The sequence below is a fragment of the Balaenoptera acutorostrata genome, chromosome 4, assembly GCF_949987535.1.
Source record: "Balaenoptera acutorostrata chromosome 4, mBalAcu1.1, whole genome shotgun sequence".
NCBI lineage: Eukaryota > Metazoa > Chordata > Mammalia > Artiodactyla > Balaenopteridae > Balaenoptera > Balaenoptera acutorostrata.
Window position 1 is genome coordinate 83,969,921 of NC_080067.1, and position 19,235 is coordinate 83,989,155.

Genomic DNA, 19,235 nt, shown 5'->3' on the forward strand with positions numbered 1-19,235 from the left:
GGCAAGGTCACTCTCCTAAGTGGAATGGAAGGGCCTATTGGGCAGATAACCTCACTAGTGCTGACCATGTAATACCAGATTGACTGGTTAAAGGTTATATTCCTGGGGGTGTTGAGGCTGCAGTTTGATTAGGTATTAAGTCTTAGTTTGCTGACATTGGGTTTAGCACAAGTGACTCCATTTTGGCCCTCCTGTCTCCTTTTTAACAGGAACAAATATCTGTCAACAGGATTATGGATAAACAAATTTTGGTATATCTCTTTAATGGAATGCTACTTAGCAAGAGAAGGCAGACACAAGTGAGAACATACAGTGTAATTTATGAAATTCAAGAACATGAAAAAGATACAGTGTAATAAAGTAGATCCATTAGTGTTTGAGGCTGATAATGGGGAGCTGAAGGTGAAGGTGATTAAAGGTGATTAATCACTGTGAAGGTGATTAAAATGTTTTGTATCTTGTAGTGGTTGTTAGAGGGGTGTATACGTTTGTTAAAATGCATCAAACTGTTCACCGGAAGTGGGTGCCTTTTATTGTATGTAAATTATATCTCAGCATTGTTTATTGTACGTAAATTATACCTCAGCATTGATTGTTTTTTTAAAGTAGTTCTTGCAATCTCTGAATATTTGAAGGCTTCCTACAGGAGTCAGGTAAGAGAATTCATAGAGGTGTAGTCTCTTAAATCTCATCCTTTTCTTTGCTCTTTACTCAGCAGTATCACAGTAATTCTTGAAGAGAAGAAGATGAGCGCCTGATTGCTTTCTGAAATCCCTATGCTAGTAGTCAGATATCACTAAAAGATGCACTTGGCAGGGTTTCTCCCCTTCCTTTCACTCACAATCTGTGCCAGCCACACAATAGAAATCCTCAAATGAGGGGTTTTAATTGGGAGGCATTAGTGTTTATTACTTAGGATGAGCAGAGCTGTGAGAAAGCAGAAATTGCACAAAAGAATAAAGATAGATTAGCAGTCTCTGTACTTGAATGTGTTTTAAAGAGTATAGAAAAAGAATGTTCCAGGAGAGAAGAACCTCTCTAGCTCAGAGACAGGAATGAGCAATGAAGAGACTGGCCCATCTGAAGCAAAGAGTTCATCCTGGAGAGTCATAAGACCTAATAACGGACCTATGTAGCAAAGGATGAATGCTGGTATAGGGAATATGAATGTGTTTGAGTAATATACTATATGTAGTCTTTTTGAATTTTAAGAAGTGAGTTGTGTAAGTTTCTAATAAAATATTACAACTTCATGCATTAGTTTCAGTTAGGTCCTATTTGAATCATAGCATAGATGGTAACAAGGAGCTGTTGGAATGTATTAAGCCTGGAAAAGATAAGCTCAAAGAGTAAAAGAGGGTTAGTGTGATCAAAGAACAGAACCCTGTGAAAAGTAGCATGGAATAGTCTTAAGGCCCTGTAATAAAACCATCTAGGTTTTAGTACCTGCTCTGTTGTTCTGGAGTTTAGTTTTGTATTTTTTGTTGGTGGTGGTGGTGGTTGAAAAACAGAGATTATGTCATTTCTAAAGTCCCTTTTGTTTCTAACTTTCATGGCTATATGAGGTGATGAGTGTTAATTAAATCTATTGTGGTAATCATTTCACAATATATGTGTATGTGCTGCCTAAACGAGCACTGTTTCGTAATATATGTAAAGCAAACTGTCATGCTGTACAGTGATGTGTGTCAGTTATTTCTCAATAAAACTGGAAGAAAAAGTGAATGAAAGTTTATATGCAAAATTTTGATGATGTGATATTAATGTTAATCATGGTGAAGTTTTGGTATATTTCACTATATTGAAACTAGTGAGTGAGATTAAGGATGGACATTGGTTGCAATTATTTCTTCATTTTCTCTGTAGGGATTAATCATTTCATGAGAGAGACAGTGAAGAATTGTAGAAGAGATGGATTTGTTCAGACCATTTTGGGAAGGCATAGATATTTACCAGGAATCAAAGACAACAACCCTTATCACAAAGCTCACGTATGTTGAAATTTCTCTGGATTTTTAACTTAATATTTTAACTTAAATTTTTAACTTTAATGACATGTACTTTTTCAACAAAGACTGAACCCTGCTAATGTCCCTTTTAGAGATCACTAGCATATTAATTGGATCTTCTGTTTTATTAAGGACTTCTGAAGTGATGGTACATGCCAGTATTTGCTGAACACAGTCTCTTTAGGAGACTAATGTAAATATGGGTTCACTTAATAATATTTCAGTTAAAAATGTTCTGTTTTAGTAAGCCAGTTATTTATTAGCTTTGGTAATAAGTTATATATAAACTTAATTCTTACATTTGCTAATTGTTCTTTGTTTCAGATATCATATACTAATTTGTCATATTACACCAGATTGCCAGTGTCTTCAGAGATTAGCCAGTCATTGAATTGTCGTATTTTTTGGTTCATTCCTTTTGTTTATTTATTTTAAAAGCACTGACTCATCAGAGCTTATTAGGATACCCAAAATATTAAAGAAGGCTATTTTTAATATCATTCAAAAGATGTATTGATGGTATTTACTCAAATTATGATTGAAATCTCTTTCATTGGGATCCATAAAAATATTTTGTGTATCTGAGCATTTAAGTTTCTGTTAAAGTCCAAACCTTCCTATTTTAACTGGTTGTATTTTGCCCTTACCCCATACTTTTGTGTGTCAGTGCCCACTACACATTGTATGTAATGAAAATATCCAGCCCCCAAATTGCTAAACTACTGTCTTGAGCTAGAATCTCTCAGAGCAATAATGCTCTTAGGGACCATGGAGGAATAGTTGGGGTTTTGTTACTTCTTCACTCTCTCGCCTCCCATATATCCACATACAGACATCAGATATTTATCAGCCTTTTACCATATCTCCAAGTGAAGTAGGCACTGTAGTTGATGCACTAGGAAAAGTAAGTCTTAAAATGTATTGGAAGAGATAAAGCAAACTAAAAAAATATAAAAGTAGCATGTATACTCAGTTATTTAGGCTTCTAGAGGAGGTAGGACTTAAACAGATTCTTGAAGACTATTTAAAATTTAATTGATGGGCATGAGAAAAAGATAATCACAAGTGACTAAGAGTTTGAGTAAGGATTGGCTAGAAGCCAATCTGATAGGAGTGGAAAGTTTGAGTTGTCACTTAGGAATAGATAATTTTCTACCGGTCAGATGGAATCAGCTATTGGAAGGCTTTTAATGGCAGGCTGAGAAATTTGGGCTTGATCTAATAGGGATTGATTATGTTTTTTGGTATTTACACAATGAAAAATGGAGGATAGAATGATTAATGTTAATGAACCATATAATTTTTAAAAAACTAATATTTTTGAAGTTAAAAATGTGAGAGTAAGACTTTTTATACCAAATCCTTAGGAGTCAGAGTTCTAACTGATTCATTATGTTGTTGCTGAGGAAAATAAAAATTGTGCCCCTCTGAATCAGAAATGGAATAAATATAGGCAGATTTATTGTTTGGTTTTCGTTTAGTTTAGTTTTACATTTTATTTCAACTTTTACTGTACTGAAAAATATACATAGAGAAAGCACAAGAAACAAATGTAAATTTCAGTAAATTATCATAGAGCTATACCTATGTAACTACCATACAAACCAAAAAATGGAATATTGTCAGCACCCCAGAAGCTCCCCTTATGCCTCTTCCTAATCACCATCCACTGCCTTCCCAGTAATAACCACTATAACCTCTAACCCTCTGGTTTTGTTTTGACCTCTCTATATATCAAATATATGTATTCTGTGTTTAGCTTCTGTCACTCAAAATTACATTAGGCAAGTCATTTATGTTGTTTCATGTTGGGGTAGGTATATACCTCTGTTATATGAATATACCACAATTTATCCATTTTTCTGTTGATCGGTTTCTAGTTTGGAGAACTTTCTGTTTGGATGGGTTTCTATTATGGATCTTGATGATTTGATTATTCTTGTTCAAGGTTCCTGGTGCACATATGTTTCCGTTAATGTTTGGTAAAGCGGTAGACATAGAATTGCTCTCATCTTCAAATTCAGTAGATAAAGCCACGTTGTGTTTTATGGTGGTTGTAGCAATTTGTCCTCCCATATAAGTTTGAGTTCTCATTGCTCTGCATCCTTGCCAACATTTGCTATTAAGTTAACATAATTTTGGCTTTTCTGGTGGGTGTAAAGTAGTATCTTGTAGTTTTAATTTGCTTTTTCTTGAATACTATGTTTTGATATATGGTAAAGTAAGTTTTCCCAACTTGCTTTTTTTCTCTCCCCCAAGAATATTTACCTATTCTTGGTTCTCTGCATTTCCATATAAATTGTAGAAGCAGCTTGTGAATTTCCATACAAACACAAAATCCTGTTGGGATTTTTTAATTGCAGTTGCCTTGAGTTCATAGATCAAGATGGGATTAATGACGTATTTATAAATTTGAGTTTTCCAGTCGATAAACATGTTATATATGTCCATTTATTTAGGTCTTCAGGTCTTTTAAAATTCTCTCACTAATGATGTATAGTTTTGGGGAAGAGATCTTACAAGGTTTTTATTAAATTTATAGCTAGATATTGGAAAAGTTTCATGCTGTTGTGAATGGCATCTTTTTAAATTTTTAATGCTTTTCCTTCCCTTTTTACGTTTTCTAACCCTTTACTGCTGGTATAGAAAGATAATTGCCTTTATTGTTGTTCTTTTGTCTAGAAACCTTGCAAACATTACTTACTAATTCCAAAATTTTATCTGTAGATACTTTTAGGTATTCTATCTAAACAGTTATTATCTGGGGAAAAAAAAGTAGTTTTATAACTGTCTTTCCAAGTCTTATTCTTTTTTTTTTTTTAGTTTTGCTTGACTTACTAGCTAGGACAGTGTTGAATAGAGTTAGTGATAGTGAGTATCTTTGCCACTTTTCAGGTCTCAGAGGGAAATTTTAAACATTTTACCAATAAGTAGAACTTTCCTTTAGGTTTTTAATAGTGTCTGTGTCAGAAAAAGTAAGCTCCCTTAAATATGTGCTTGTAGGCCGCAGGGTCTCCATCACAACTACTCAGGCCTGCTGTTCTAGTGCAGATGCAGCCATAGAACCTACGTAAATGAGTGCGTGTGGCTGTGTTCCAGTAGAGCTGTATTTACAGAAACAAGAGATGGGCCAGACTTGGCCTGTAGGCTGTAGTTTGCCCATCCCTGGTCTGTTTCTTCTTTAAATGCAATCTGCCTTTTTTCTCTAGGTTGCTTTTAATACAGTATTTTTCTTTCCTTGTGGTTTCCAGCAGATTTTCTGTGATGTGCTTAAGTTTTTGGGTTTTTTTTTTAACTTCATGTGCCTATGTGTGTGTGTGTGTGTGTGTGTGTGTGTGTGTGTTTAAATGATCTGTTTTTGAGGGTGTTAGGACTTCTTGAATCTGCACCTTGAGATCTTTTGTTGATTTTGGAAAATTCTTAGTCATTTCTTCTTCAGTCATTGCTTCATCGAAATCTCTCCTCTCTTTCTGGAACTTCTATTATAAACTTTTAAAACTTTTCTCTTTAATTCCTCACTTTTCGTATCCTCTGTTCCATGTTTATATTTCATCACGCTTAATTCTGGATATTTTCTTCTAACTTATCTTTCAGTTGGCTGATTTGCTCTTCAATTTGCTGTTGAGCAACTATTGAGCTTTTAGGTTCTAAATGATATAGAACTTTTCCAGCACCCCAGAAGGCCTTTTTATCTTCTCTCCAAGTCAATACTATCTCCCCACTGCACACACACACCAAACTATAGGGAAAGCACTGTTTAAATGCTTTAAGTTCTGTTGTTTTAATTTTTTTGGTTATAGAGTTTCTATTTGGTTCTTATGGTATTTTGTTCTCTGCCGAAATATTCAATTTTGTCTTTTATTTTCTTGATAACATGATCATTTTATAGTCTAATAGGTTTGATAATAGTCTGTAGTCAAATATGGCTCATACTTGAATCCCTGTAGTCTGTTCCTATTGCCTTTTGTTTTTCTTAGTTTTCTATAAAAATAGTTGTATTATCTCACCTCCTTACCAGGCCTCCTACTTGTTGGGCTGTGAACCCAAATATTTCAAGGCCGTCAAGTTCTGCTCAGCTTCTTAGCCTCTCAGCTGCCTCTTCTGGAATCTGTTGATTTTCCTGGGAGAAAGGATGGCCTCCAATGCCAGGATCACCTCCTTGGTTTCCTTTCTCTCCCAGTTCTCTAGGTTCTATAATTCTTCACTTCCCTTTTCCTGTCTGATTCATTCAAAGAGGCATTTTCTGACCACCTTTTCTGGTTATAAGTGGAAGGGTTAGTCCTAATGGAATAATCTCCTATTACCAGAAACCTATATATTTTTATGTATATGAAAACACTCTAGTGATGAGAAGGGACTGAGATTGTGGGACACAAAGCTGAGACTGCCAAGTTTTCTTATTTTGGAATAGAATCAGGGAAGTACAGTATCATAAGAATGAATTATATATTTTAGTTATATTTGCTTGTGTCACAGTAAAAACAACTCCCATATTTCAGTGACTTATAATAAGAATATTTATTTTTAATTCATGTTATAGTTTGGCTCTGGGTTGACTCTGCCTCTGCTCTGTATTTTCTTCATTCTAAAATTCAGAATAAAGAAAAGTACCTACCTGGGATAAGCCCTTTTTTGTGACAGTGTTAGATAGCTTTTAAAACTCCTTGCATGTGCTGTATGTCAGTTCTGCTCACATTTTATTGGCCAAAACAAGTCAAGGCCATTCTTTTAGAGTGAAAACCACTTTGAATCACATGGCAATGGGTGGGGGCCATGGGACTTCACAGAGAAAGGCAGCAAGTAATAGCAACAATAACATAATCCACTGCACAGAGGCATATAGTTTCAAGAAGGGGAGCAGTCAGAACTTTGAAATTCAGTCACTCTTTAAACAGTGACAACTGAGTGAGTTTAGAACGGATTCATCAGCATTTGACAAAACAATAGGTAAAAAGTCTATCTCTTTAACCAGTATTTAATATACTAGAAGTTGGATATGGCCCAGGTGACAGGGAACTAGAGAATACCTCTCAGGTTACATAGATCCCTCCAGTGAGTAGACCCTTCCCATTTTCTGAGCCCTTTTGGAACAACAGGAGTGATATTCATGGATAGATTACACCTTGGATATTAACCTAGACCCCTATTCCTACTGCCCCAGGATGTTCACTTTTAGCAGCTGTGGTTGCCTGCCAAGAAGCTCATGGCAGCAATAGTTTCAGGGAAGTTCTAATCTAATACCTGGGGATCTAGGATCTGCATTTTCACCAGCAGCTAACGATTAGGCCCAATAGCCCATAAAAAGCTCTGATTCATACCAGAAGGCTGCAGACTTGCTGTGGCCAAACTCTACACAGGACTGAGAGGCCACTGATATGGGGGATGTGCTTGAAACAGTCCAACCCACATCACAAAGAATGGTATTCTATCTATTTAGGATTAAGAGGAATTGTATTTTGAGGAATAGATCCTTTAAAGTGAAGTTTAGAACACTGATAATATATTTTTTAAAAGAATATGGAGCTTCTAGGTACATTTCAAGTGTAATGTAGTTTTTGGTTCCTAACTAACTGTCGAAGATTTCTAAACTGAAGCAATCTGACCTTCTTCTGTTTAGTCTATCCTCATGTGAATGATAGCCCAGAATCTAGAGCCCTGGATCATTCTGGTTGTTATTCTTAAGATACAGCTTATAGTGGATGCCCTGGGTCACATCTCAGTTCCAGATTTCCAGTCTGGTTGCACATGTGAGCACTAATCTGTGGACGCTAAGGGCAGGTCTGAAACCATGCTGGCATGTCTGATGGAGCATCTGTTATTGCTGTTTTTCATAGGCTGAGCGTCAGGCTATCAACACAAGAGTCCAAGGTTCGGCGGCTGATATTGTCAAAATAGCCACAGTTAATATTCAGAAGCAATTAGAAACCTTCTACTCAACCTTCAAATCCCATGGTCATCGGGAGAGTATGCTCCAAAATGACAGAACAGGTTTGTTCATAAATGAGGCCCTTGCTATAACATGGTGAGATTAATTACATCAGAAAAGAAAAGGGGAAATGATTTATATTTATTTCTCAGCAGTTCTCAAACATTTTGGTCTCATGATGTCTTTACACTCTTAGAAAGGATCCCAAAGAGCTTTTGTTTATGTGTGTTATATCTACTAATATTTACCATATTAGAAATTAAAACTGGGAATTTAAAAACATTTATTAACATTTACAGATAATAATAATAAACCCACCATGTGTTGACATAAGTAACATATTTTCATGAAAATAACTACATTTTTTTCAGAACAACAAAAAAATTCATGATGAGTGGTTTCACTTTTTCTGAAAATCTCTTTAATGTCTGGCTTAAGAGATAACAGTTGGAATCTCATATATTTTTCTGCATTCAGTTTGTTACAATATTACCTGTTCTGTAATCTCTGGAAAATCCTCTGTAGAGGATGATGAATGTCCCAGTCTGTGGGAGACCGATGGTTTCCCAGGATGTGGGACTTTCATTGCTAAAACCAAGATAATTGGTCACCTTGCTGTACGCTTATGAAAGAAGGAGACTGAAAAAGGAAAATAACCTTTGGGTGTTATTGGGAAAATAATTTGACTTTGCAGATGCTTTTATTGGGAAAATAATTTGACTTTGCAGATGCTTTGAAAGAATCTCTGGGATCCTCTTCAGTCCTCAGACCACACCTTAAGAAGATGTTGATTTTCCTGTTCATGACTTTCCATGAACACATGCACACATTCACACTCTTACATTTGTAGAAAGAGGATGTATGGTCAAACTTATTTGGGGAATAACATTGTACTGTGTGCTTTGGAGGATTTAGAAGTAAAAGTTGTCAACTTATGCTTGAATTTTAAATCTGCTAAGGAAAGGAAGATATGATACCTGACTGTGAAATATTTACCTGACTCTTCACAGCAGAATGATGCAGTGTCAAAATGAAGATATAGGTGGTATCACTCTTTAGAGTGAGTGGAAGACAATGTGGGTATGTCACTGAGGATGACTTGATTGTGTCATGTTGAGTTAAAGGCAGTAGTAGGTCAGTGGGATCAAAGGGAGCTCAGCCTGAGGAAGCAGACCACACAGGGAACAGGAGGATCATGGCATTCTGGGTCAGAAGCCAAGTACCCAAGGGAAATCAAGAGGACAAAGGTATAATGATCAGAAAGCAGAAAAACTAGAGCATCCAGACAGCCAATGATGCAAGATAAGTGGGGCCCAATGGGTCAGATCAGATTTTAGCCAAACTGGCAAACAGATGCACAGCCTTTGCAGCCCTGGTATGGAAGCAAGTTGCCATGCCTCATCTGCCTTTGTTCTCTTACCCTGTGAGAGCCACCTCTGAGAAAACTTGGGCTGCAGGTAGTGACAGCTAAAGAACTCTCTCTGAGGGAAGCACCAGATATTGAGGGAGACGGTATTTGTGCTGTCCTGAAGAATAAGTATAGGAAATTTGAATGGCGAAAAGGAAGGACTGCTCTGAGAAACGGGCAAACAATGGAAGGCAGTTACTCTAAAAGTATTAATGTTGAACCTTATTTTAGTGATCAGAGGGGCATAATCTGTACCACTAGGCCCACTAGTTAGGAAATAGTGACTAACTATAATACAGTGATTTTTTTTTTTAACCATTTTTGGATTCATGAGTTTTTTTGAGAATCTTCTGAAAAGGTATACATCATCTCCACAGAAAAATGTACAGACATAGACCCTTACATATATCTTCAAGGAATCTGTATATCCTCTGAAGTCTACATTTGGACCCTAGGTTTAGAATTACTTGTCTAGAGTGTGTGGTCCAACTGGGGAATCACCAGTTCTACCATGGTGACACTTCTGGCCAGAAAAAGACATCAAGGAGTGTCAATCAACTCCATTTACTGATGTCTTTGTTAGACTCCTCATTTCTGGGAGGAGGTAGGTGGAGATTTGAGTTTACCTGATAGGTGGCCTAGGTGGCAGCCAGCAATTAGTTATTTTCTTGATAGCTCCAAATTTTGTGTGTTTTAATCTCTTAATTATAATTTCCCAAAATCTCTCTTAAAAAAAAAAAATACTCCCATAGCACAGTGACATGCTGATCAGTTTTGCTACTTTTTTCATGGGGTAGGATTGTTACCAAAGAGAAAACTGCAAGGGATGTTCTGTCCCATCAGAGGAGGCTTCTTCATCCTTCAACTCCATGATGAACTCTTATATGAAGTGGCAGAAGAGGATGTTGTTCAGGTATTTTTGCAGTGTTCATGTCCATTCTATAGAAAGCTGAGACACTGTAGGTAAGGCTAAGATGCATGAGATTTCTGGAACCCTTCCCTAGCCCCAGGATGGCTATAGAAAAGTAGAATCCTTAAGGGTAGAGAAAGAGCTAAGAGTGCTCAGCTTTAAACTCATTTTAAAAGAAATCCCTGATGCAGGGATATTTTTGTCTGCGAGAAGTTAGATGAGAATTTGGAGTCTTGCCCTGAGGATTTCGAAGCTCTGAGCATTCTAGTGAACCTGGCAGAGCTTCTGCTTGTCAGTGCAGACTAGTGTGGGATGCCTGGCCCTTTTCCAATTTAGAGTTTTAAGCACCATGAGGTAAAGAGCTCCAGTCTGGTTTATCGCCTCAGTGGGTGGGCTGGCAGACATTCTTTGATTGGGCAGAGTTTGTTAACCTCTTTTTTTTTTTTCCTTTGTAGGTAGCTCAGATTGTCAAGAATGAAATGGAAAGTGCCATAAAACTCTCTGTGAAACTGAAAGTGAAAGTGAAAATAGGTGCCAGCTGGGGAGAGCTGAAGGACTTTGATGTGTGATTGTAGGGAAGCCTGGTGTAGGTACAATCACATGGAAAGAATAGAGATTACCCTTTCACCTACTTCATGAAAACAGAAACCCTCAAGTTTTGATGAACTTATGATAGTAATTTTATAGTGAGAGTTTCAAAACATATATGAGTTTATTTTCTGTAGTATGAAAAAACTTTTTGAGGCAAAATATCAAGTTTAATGTTTAATATCAAGTTTAATTCGCTCTCAAAGAGTATCTATGAAATTGCCTTTTATAGTTTACTGTGGCTCTAAACAGTTTCAGAACACATGCTTGAAATACGTACTTAGCACTTTGGATCTTCATCTGTCTGGTTGAGCATGAAGAAAATGAAACTGCTGTCTCAGGGTCATTTTCATCCCAACCAGGATTCAGACACTGGTGATACAGACCCCTGAAGGAGCCAGAGGCAGATAAGGATTTGGTTTCACATAAACCATCAGGGTTAGGTGTTGTGTGTGATTTTCATCCAGTATCGGTGTAAGACTTCTGAAGTGGTATTTTTAAATAGCACTGGCTAGTAATTTTAAGAATTCTATAAAGTGGTAAGACTTGGTATGGATGTAGTCTAGGAATGGATTTTCATGAATTGCCATTTCTTCTTCCTTTCCCTCTCCCAATTCATGCAATGAATATATTTCCAATACTTAGGTATTATAAAACAAGCTACACCTCTTCAAGAGGTATTCTGATCTTAAGATCAGATGTTTATACTGCAGTTTAATATAGCACTGCCAGAGAAGGAAAACACCCCCTCACCAGTCCCTCAGTGCCTCTTTCTCTGTGGCATGGTGAGAATACTCATGCTAAAAGATTGTACTTTATAATCCCAGTCAGAGGTGAATAACTGACTTTTTTTTGCTGTTTTAATAAAATTAATTTATGAGAAACTTTATACCAGCAGTTCAGTTTTTAAAATTGTGTTTGGTCTAAGTATCAGAAGCCTGTGTATCCATTTACTTATTCTATAGTTTGCTCAACAGTGTACACATAGGAAGTGTTTATTATATTCTTAATCAGTGATCAAAGAGCTCTTTTATGTTTATTCATCAGAATTTTAAAAGACAGTTGCTTTATAAACAAAGTGTAATACACTATTAGTAGTTGGATATTAGTGCACAAGATCCTCAGATATTTTGGTGCTTGGGGGAAGTGGCAGAAGACGACAGAGGTAAGAGGGAAGTTATATCATTATTTCTCGAATTTTTTCCATATTCACCTGTACAACGTTTCTCAGAAAAGTTGCAGTGCTGTTAGTATTCTGGCGGCCTTGAGAATCCAGCACAAGAGAAACCTCAACCTATTTACATGAGTGTTCTCCAAATATGAGCACAGACATATAGATCACTTCCACCTTATCTTCTTCAGCCATGGCTCTGCATGTGTGGTTACATGCATTTTCTCATCCTTTTTGACCTATCAGCTGGGCTTAAAACAGGCACTCCTTGCTTTGCATGATTCAGTTATGAAAAAATTCCAGTTACCATGGTTTACTTAAATAACACTAGTGTCCATACAACACAATTCAAATTTCAGTCAACATGGTATATTAACTTAATAATCACATAAAGTTCAAACTTCAATGGTAGCTCTTCAGTCTACAAATCACTGTTAGTAACAGATGCCCTTTGTTGTAGGCAGAATAATGCACCTCCCCTCCCCAAATGTTCACATCCTAATCCCCAAAACCTGTAAACATTTTCGTCACATGGCAAAAGGAACATTGCTGATGTGATTAAGTTAGAGATCATGAAATGGGGAGATTATCTGGGTGGTTCCAATATGAACACAAGGGTCCTTATGAGAGGCAGGCAGATGGTCAGAGTCGGAGGAGGATATGTGACGATGGAAAGAGTGAGACTGAGGTTTGAAGATGCTGCACTGCTGACTTTAAAGATGGAGGAAGGAGCCATGAGCCAAGGAATGCAGACAGCCTCTAAAAACTGGAAAAGGCAATGGAATGTACAGCCTCCAGAAGGGACACAGCCCTGGCAGCACCTTGATTTTAGCCCAATAAGATCATACTGGACTTCTGACCTTCAGAACTGTAAGATAATAATTTGTGTTTTTGTTTGTTTTTCAGTTTTATTGAGATATAATTGACATACAGCACTGTATAAGTTTGTGTACAACATAATGACATATTGTGAAATGATTTCTACTGTAAGTTTAGTTAGCATCCATCATCTCATTAGATACAAAAACGTTTTTTTTCCTTGTGATGAGAACTTTTAGGATCTACTCTCAGCGACTTTCAAATATACTGTCCAGTAGTGTTAACTATAGTCTTTGTGCTGTGCATTACATCCCTATTTTCTATATATAAAATCATGTGATCTGCAAATAGAGACAATTTTGCTTCTTCCTTTCCAATTTAGAAGCTGTTTATTTCTTTTTCTTGGCTGATTTCTAGTATAGGACTTCCAGTACTATTTTTTTTAATAAATTTATTTATTTATTTATCTATTTATTTTTGGCTGTTGCGTCTTTGTTGCTGTGCACGGGCTTTCTCTAGTTGCGGTGAGCAGGGGCTACTCTTCATTGTGCTGCGTGGGCTTCTCATTGCGGTGGCTTCTCTTATTACGGAGCACAGGCTCTAGGTGTGTGGGCTTCACTGGTTGTGGCATGCAGGCTCAGTAGTTGTGGGGCATGGGCTTAGTTGCTCCGTGGCATATGGGATCTTCCTGGACCAGGGCTTTGACCCATGTCCCCTGCATTGGCAGGTGGATTCTTAACCACTGTGCCACCAGGGAAGCCCCCTTCCAGTACTGGTTTTTTGTTTGTTTGTTTTTTTAATTAATTAATTTATTTTTGACTGTGTTGGGTCTTCGTTTCTGTGTGAGGGCTTTCTCTAGTTGCAGCAAGCGGGGGCCACTCTTCATCGCGGTGCACGGGCCTCTCACTATCGCGGCCTCTCTTGTTGCGGAGCACTGGCTCCAGACGCGCAGGCTCAGTAATTGTGGCTCACAGGCCTAGTCGCTCCGCAGCATGTGGGATCTTCCCAGACCAGGGCTCGAACCCGTGTCCCCTGCATTGGCAGGCAGATTCTCAACCACTGCGCCACCAGGGAAGCCCCTCCAGTACTGTTTTTAACAGGAGTGGTTGAGAGTTGGCACACTTGTCTTATTCCAAATCTTAGAGGAAAAGCTTTTAACCTTTCACTATTGAGCATGATGTTAGCTTTGGGCTTGTCATATGTGGCCTTTATTCTGTTGAGGTACATTCCTTCTATACCTAATTTATTAAGAGTTTTTATTATGAATAGATGTTGAATATTGTCAAATGCTTTTTCTGCATCTATTGAGATGATTGTATGATTTTTATCCTTCATTCTGTTAACTTGGTGTATCACACTTATTGATTTGCATATGTTGAAACATCCTTGCATCCCAGGTATAAATTTCAGTTGATAATGGAGTATAATCCCTTTAATGTGCTATTGAATTCAGTCTGCTAGTATTTTGTTGAGGATATTTGCATCTGGGTATATCAGTGATATTGGCTTGTAATTTTCTTCTCTTGTAGTGTCCTTTTCTGGCTTTGGTATCAGGGTAATGCTGACCTCATAAAATGAGTTTGGAAGTGTTCCCTTCTCTTTGATTTTTTTCAAAGACTTTGAGAGGGATTGGCATTAATTTTTCCCTAAATGTTTGGTAAAATTCACCAGTGAAGTCATCTGGTTCTGGGCTTTTGTTTGTTGGGAGGTCTTTTTTATTACTGAATCAGTATCCTTACTAGTAATTTCTCTGTCCAAATTTTCTAATTTTCATGATTCAGTCTTGGTTGGTTTTATGTTTCTAGTAGTTTTTCCATTTCTTTAGATTGCCCAGTTTGTTGGAATATAGTTGTTCATAGTAGCCTCTTATGATCCTTTGTGTTTCTGTGGTATCCTTTGTAATGTCTCCTCTTTCATTTATAATTTTGTTGATTTGGGTCCTCTTTTTTCCTTGGTTAGTGTAACTGAAGATTTGTCAGTTTTGTTTATCTTTTTAAGGAACCAATTCTTAGTTTTGTTAATCTTTTCTATTGTTCCTGTTTTCTATTTCATTTATTTCTGCTCTAATCTTTATTATTTACTTTCTTCTGCTAAATTTGGGCTTAGTTTGCGCTTCCTTTTCTAGTTTCTTGAGCTGTAGAGTTAGGTTGATTATTTGGGATCTTGGGCTTTTTTTCATTAATTAAAAAATACTTTATTGCTAAAAAATGCTGACCATCATCTGAGCCTTCAGCGAACTGTAATCATTTTGCAATGGTAATATCAAAGATCATTGATCACAGATCACCATAACAAATATAATCATAACGAAAAAGTTGGAAATATTGGGAGAATTACCAAAATGTGACACAGAGACACAAAATGAGTAAATGCTATTGGATAAATGGTGTCGATAGACTTGCTTGACACAGGGTTGCCACAAACCTTTAATTTGTAAAATACACAATATTTGTGAGTTTGTCTTGTTTCTTAACGTAGGCATTTTTTGCTGTGAACTTCTCTCTTAGAACTGCTTTTACTGCATCTCATACATCTTGATAAATTATGTTTCCTTTTTCATTTTTCTCAAGCTTCTCTTTTATTTCCCCTTTAATTTCTTCTTTGATCCATTGGTTGTTCAGGAAAGTATTGTTTAATTTCCTTGTAATTGTGAGTTTTCCAGTTTTTCTCCTGTTGCTGATTTCTAGTTTCTATACCATTGTGGTCATAGAAGGTATTTGGTATAATTTCAGTCTTGTTGAATTTGCTAAGACTTGTTTTGTGGCCCAACCTATGGTCTATCCTAGAAAATGTTCCATTTGTGCTTGAGAAGTGTGTATATTTTGCTGTTGTTGGATAGAAAGTCCTGTATATGGCTGTTAGAGCCATTTGATCAATAGTATTGTTCAAATTCGCTCTTTCTTTAATGATTCTCTTTTTGGATGAGAATCCATTGTTGAGAGTGGGGTATTAATGTCCCCAACTATATTTGTATTACTGTTTATTTCTCCATTCAGTTCTGTTAGTTTCTGCTAACATATATAGGTGCTCCAATACTGGACGCATAAATATTTACAATTGTTATATCCTCTTGATGAACTGACCTCTTTATCATTATATAATAATCATTTTTTTGTCATTTTTACGTTAAAGTCTATTTTGTCTGATATAAGTCTAGATAACCCCTGCTTTTTTTGGGGGGGGCGGAGTGTTTATCATTTGCTTGACGTATCTTTTTCCATCCCTTTACTGTTAGTCTATGTGTGTCTTTAAGGCTAAAGTGAGGGTCATGTCGTGCTTTTTTTTTTTTTAATCCATTCATGTTTTGATTGGATACTTTAATCCATCAAAGTAATTATTGCACCCAGATGCTTTCTGGTTGGGCAGGACTGGGAGCTACACTGAACAGTGAGTGGAACTATGATTCTGCTCCCTTGCCTGGATGGGGAGGGTGGAGGGTGAGGGGAGGCAGACCAGGCTCCAGGGTGGGTAGGGGTATTTGTTTGAGGTCCCAAGTCAGGCAGACCTGCACCTTGCTGAGTTCCCTGGTCAGACTGCAGCTCTTGGCTGCAGTCTTGGCTGCAGTCTTGGCTATGCTGATGAGCAAAGCCACTAGTTGGGACTACTACCTGGGCGTTTTAAGTAGGACCCGGGTCTGCAAGATCTGAGTGCTGGTTGTTGCAGGCCTCACACCCCTTCTTCATCACAATCTGATTCTCAGAGGTCAAGCCCTGCAGATTCCCTTGTTATCCTCATAAGGCAAGACCCCTTGGGACTCCCAAGAAGGGACCCAAAACACTGGAAGAGCTGGATGTCCACTGGGGTCTCTTTTCCCACTGGAAGAACTGTAAATTCAGGGGAGACCCATGCTGTGCTGGCCTGGGGGAGAGGCAGTGTGGTCAGCATGTAGCAGCTCCTCTCATCCTTCTAACGTGGTCTGTCTCAGTCTCTGTGGTGCAGGGGATGCTTCTGTCTCACCCCGCATTCTAGGATTTTCTCAGTGGTGTCTTGTCCATGAATAGTTGTTAGTTGTTCTTGTGAGGAGGAGTGAAGTTGGGAATGACCTATGTCACCATCTTGGTGATGTCACCCCTAAATTTGTGTTGTTTTAAGCCAGTAAGTTTGTAGTCATTTCTTATAGCAGTAATAGGAAACTAATACACATGGTGAGTTACCAACTGCATCATTTCTTTCCAAGTCTGTCCATGACTGGTCACTGTACATCTGTCATTCACTTTACATACAGACAATAAAGCATGTAGCAGTGTTGACTCCTGGTCTCCCAGTGTTAAATCCATGTGACATTTTATAAAAATGGTTAACCAGGAGAGAAAATTGGCTAATTAAGATGCAGGTGCACCAGAGAAATGAAAAATGACAGCAGTATAAAGTGAAATTCAAATTGGATGTAGAGTTATATAAGAAATAGTTGATTGTCGAAGTATTGACACTGATGCCATTCTAGATACTCTAGATATGCAACTTGAAAAACCCAGAAGGCAAAATTATCAACATAAATGAGGGAAATGGTTGTGACAAAGAGGATGAAGATATCCTAGAGGAAGCGATTCCAGCAAAAATCTTTGTTATTTATTAACCTCCAAATTTACTGTAATTCCAATCAAAGTCTCAACAGGAATTTTTTTTTTTGAGATAGATAATATACTAAAATTCACCTAGAGAAAAAAACTCAATACCTATTAAACTAAACCAAAAAAGATCAATATTAGGACATATTATAAAGATTGTAGTAATTTAATTATTTGATAAGGACCTAGAAATAGACAAATAGATTACTTGGGCAGACTAAAAATTTAGAAAACAGACTTAGGTGTATATGGGAAATGATTTAAATGTCACTTCAAATTAGAGGTGAAAGGATAAGTCATTTAAAAATAGGGATGTAATGATATGTTTTCCATTTGTCAAAATATGAAGACTCCAGATGGATTAAAGGCTTAAATATAAAAAATAAAACTGTGAAAGTAAAGAAGATATGAGAGTTTATTATTTTATAGATGTAAAGGCCTTTAAAACAAAGTTCAAAAATCATAAAGCTAAAAGATTATAAAATTTGACTACATTAAAAGAAAAAAATCCTCAATATGAAAAAGTGATGACATCAAGATACTGAACAGCCTAATCCAGGAGAGGGGCATAGATAACCCCAGAGGGATCCATAGCCTAGATGAGACTGAGTTAGCAAGTGAGACCACAGGGCCCTGCCCCAAACGAGAGAGCAAGGCACACATTCACTAAGTGTACTTTAGCACAAATCAGTGAAAGGTGCTCAAGTGTCTCGAACAGACCCGCCACTGTTATAGAGGGAATCACAGAGGACTCAGAGTGAAGCACAAGGACCAGGACCCTTCTTCCTTTACACCGAGGTCATATAAGCCTTCCTCTAAACCCAGAAACCAATCATCTTTAGGAAGACTCAAAAATAAGGAAAAAGCAGTTATAAAAAATAACTACACTAATTTCCAGAGTTATACTAAAAATCAATAATAGATAACCTGTGTTAAAGAGTCTGACTCCATCTCTTGATGTTTGCTGACAAGTTTCAAGCCTCACCCTCTCTTTTCCCCTTCAGCCCCATGTCTGGGTGAACTGAGAAGAAAGCCTGAGTGCTCCCCTCTTTCCAGTGCAGCCTCTCTCTGCAAATGCTGGTCCCACCCCCAATCACAATAAAAACCCTGAGCCAGTCTCTTTACCTGTGCTCTCAAGCCATTTTAGACCACTTTGAGTGCTACTCTCCTCTCCCCAGAAAGCCTCTTTATGTCAATAGTAAATCTTTTTTGTGTCCTCCTAGGGTGTGTGTATGTGTCGTTAGTCTTAATATCCAAACCAAATTTTGGGTAGGATGTCTAGTCTACTTCTGTAGGATTACCACAACAGAACTATTAAGAGAACATAATAAAAAATTACAAACAGACAAGTCACAAAAGAGGGGGTAAGAACGTAAACATAAAAAGGTGTTCAATTTCACTAATCAGGAAAAATAAAAACAAGATGCCATTTTCACCTTTCAGATTGAGAAAAAATTAATATTGAGAATGGGCAAAGATGTAGGGCAACAGTAGTTCTCATACACTGGTGAAGAATAGTTTAATTGGCAACATCTATTTAAGAGGTTTAAACCAGCACACCCTGTGACTGAATTCCACAGTATCTTCCCTGGAGAAACACTTGCAGATATGCTAAATGCATGTGCAACAATGTTCATTCACTGCAGTCTTGTTTGTAATATCGAGGGATTGGGAAATATCTAAATGTTTACTAGTAGAGTAATAGTAACAAATTATGCTTTATTGACACCATGCAATAATATAAGTAAGTTAAAAAGAATGAATGGTGTTTGAAGTACTGACCTGGAAAGGTACCTAAGACACAGTAAGTATTTGAATAAGCAAGTTGCAGCATGG

General features: G+C 37.3%; 1 protein-coding gene across 7 annotated transcripts in view; it reads left to right on the forward strand.

The window, feature by feature from the left end:
- The window catches only part of POLQ (DNA polymerase theta), a 120,254-nt gene extending 107,184 nt beyond the window's left edge, over positions 1–13,070 (forward strand). For all 7 annotated transcript variants that reach the window (XM_007181854.2, XM_057545837.1, XM_057545838.1 and 4 more), the window contains 4 exons: positions 1,867–1,991; positions 7,844–7,997; positions 10,141–10,256; positions 10,709–13,070. In XM_007181854.2, coding sequence (XP_007181916.2) covers positions 1,867–1,991; positions 7,844–7,997; positions 10,141–10,256; positions 10,709–10,822 — 509 coding nt within the window. In that variant the 3' untranslated portion in view covers positions 10,823–13,070. The remainder of the gene's footprint in view (positions 1–1,866; positions 1,992–7,843; positions 7,998–10,140; positions 10,257–10,708) is intronic.
- Positions 13,071–19,235: the final 6,165 nt, after the last annotated feature.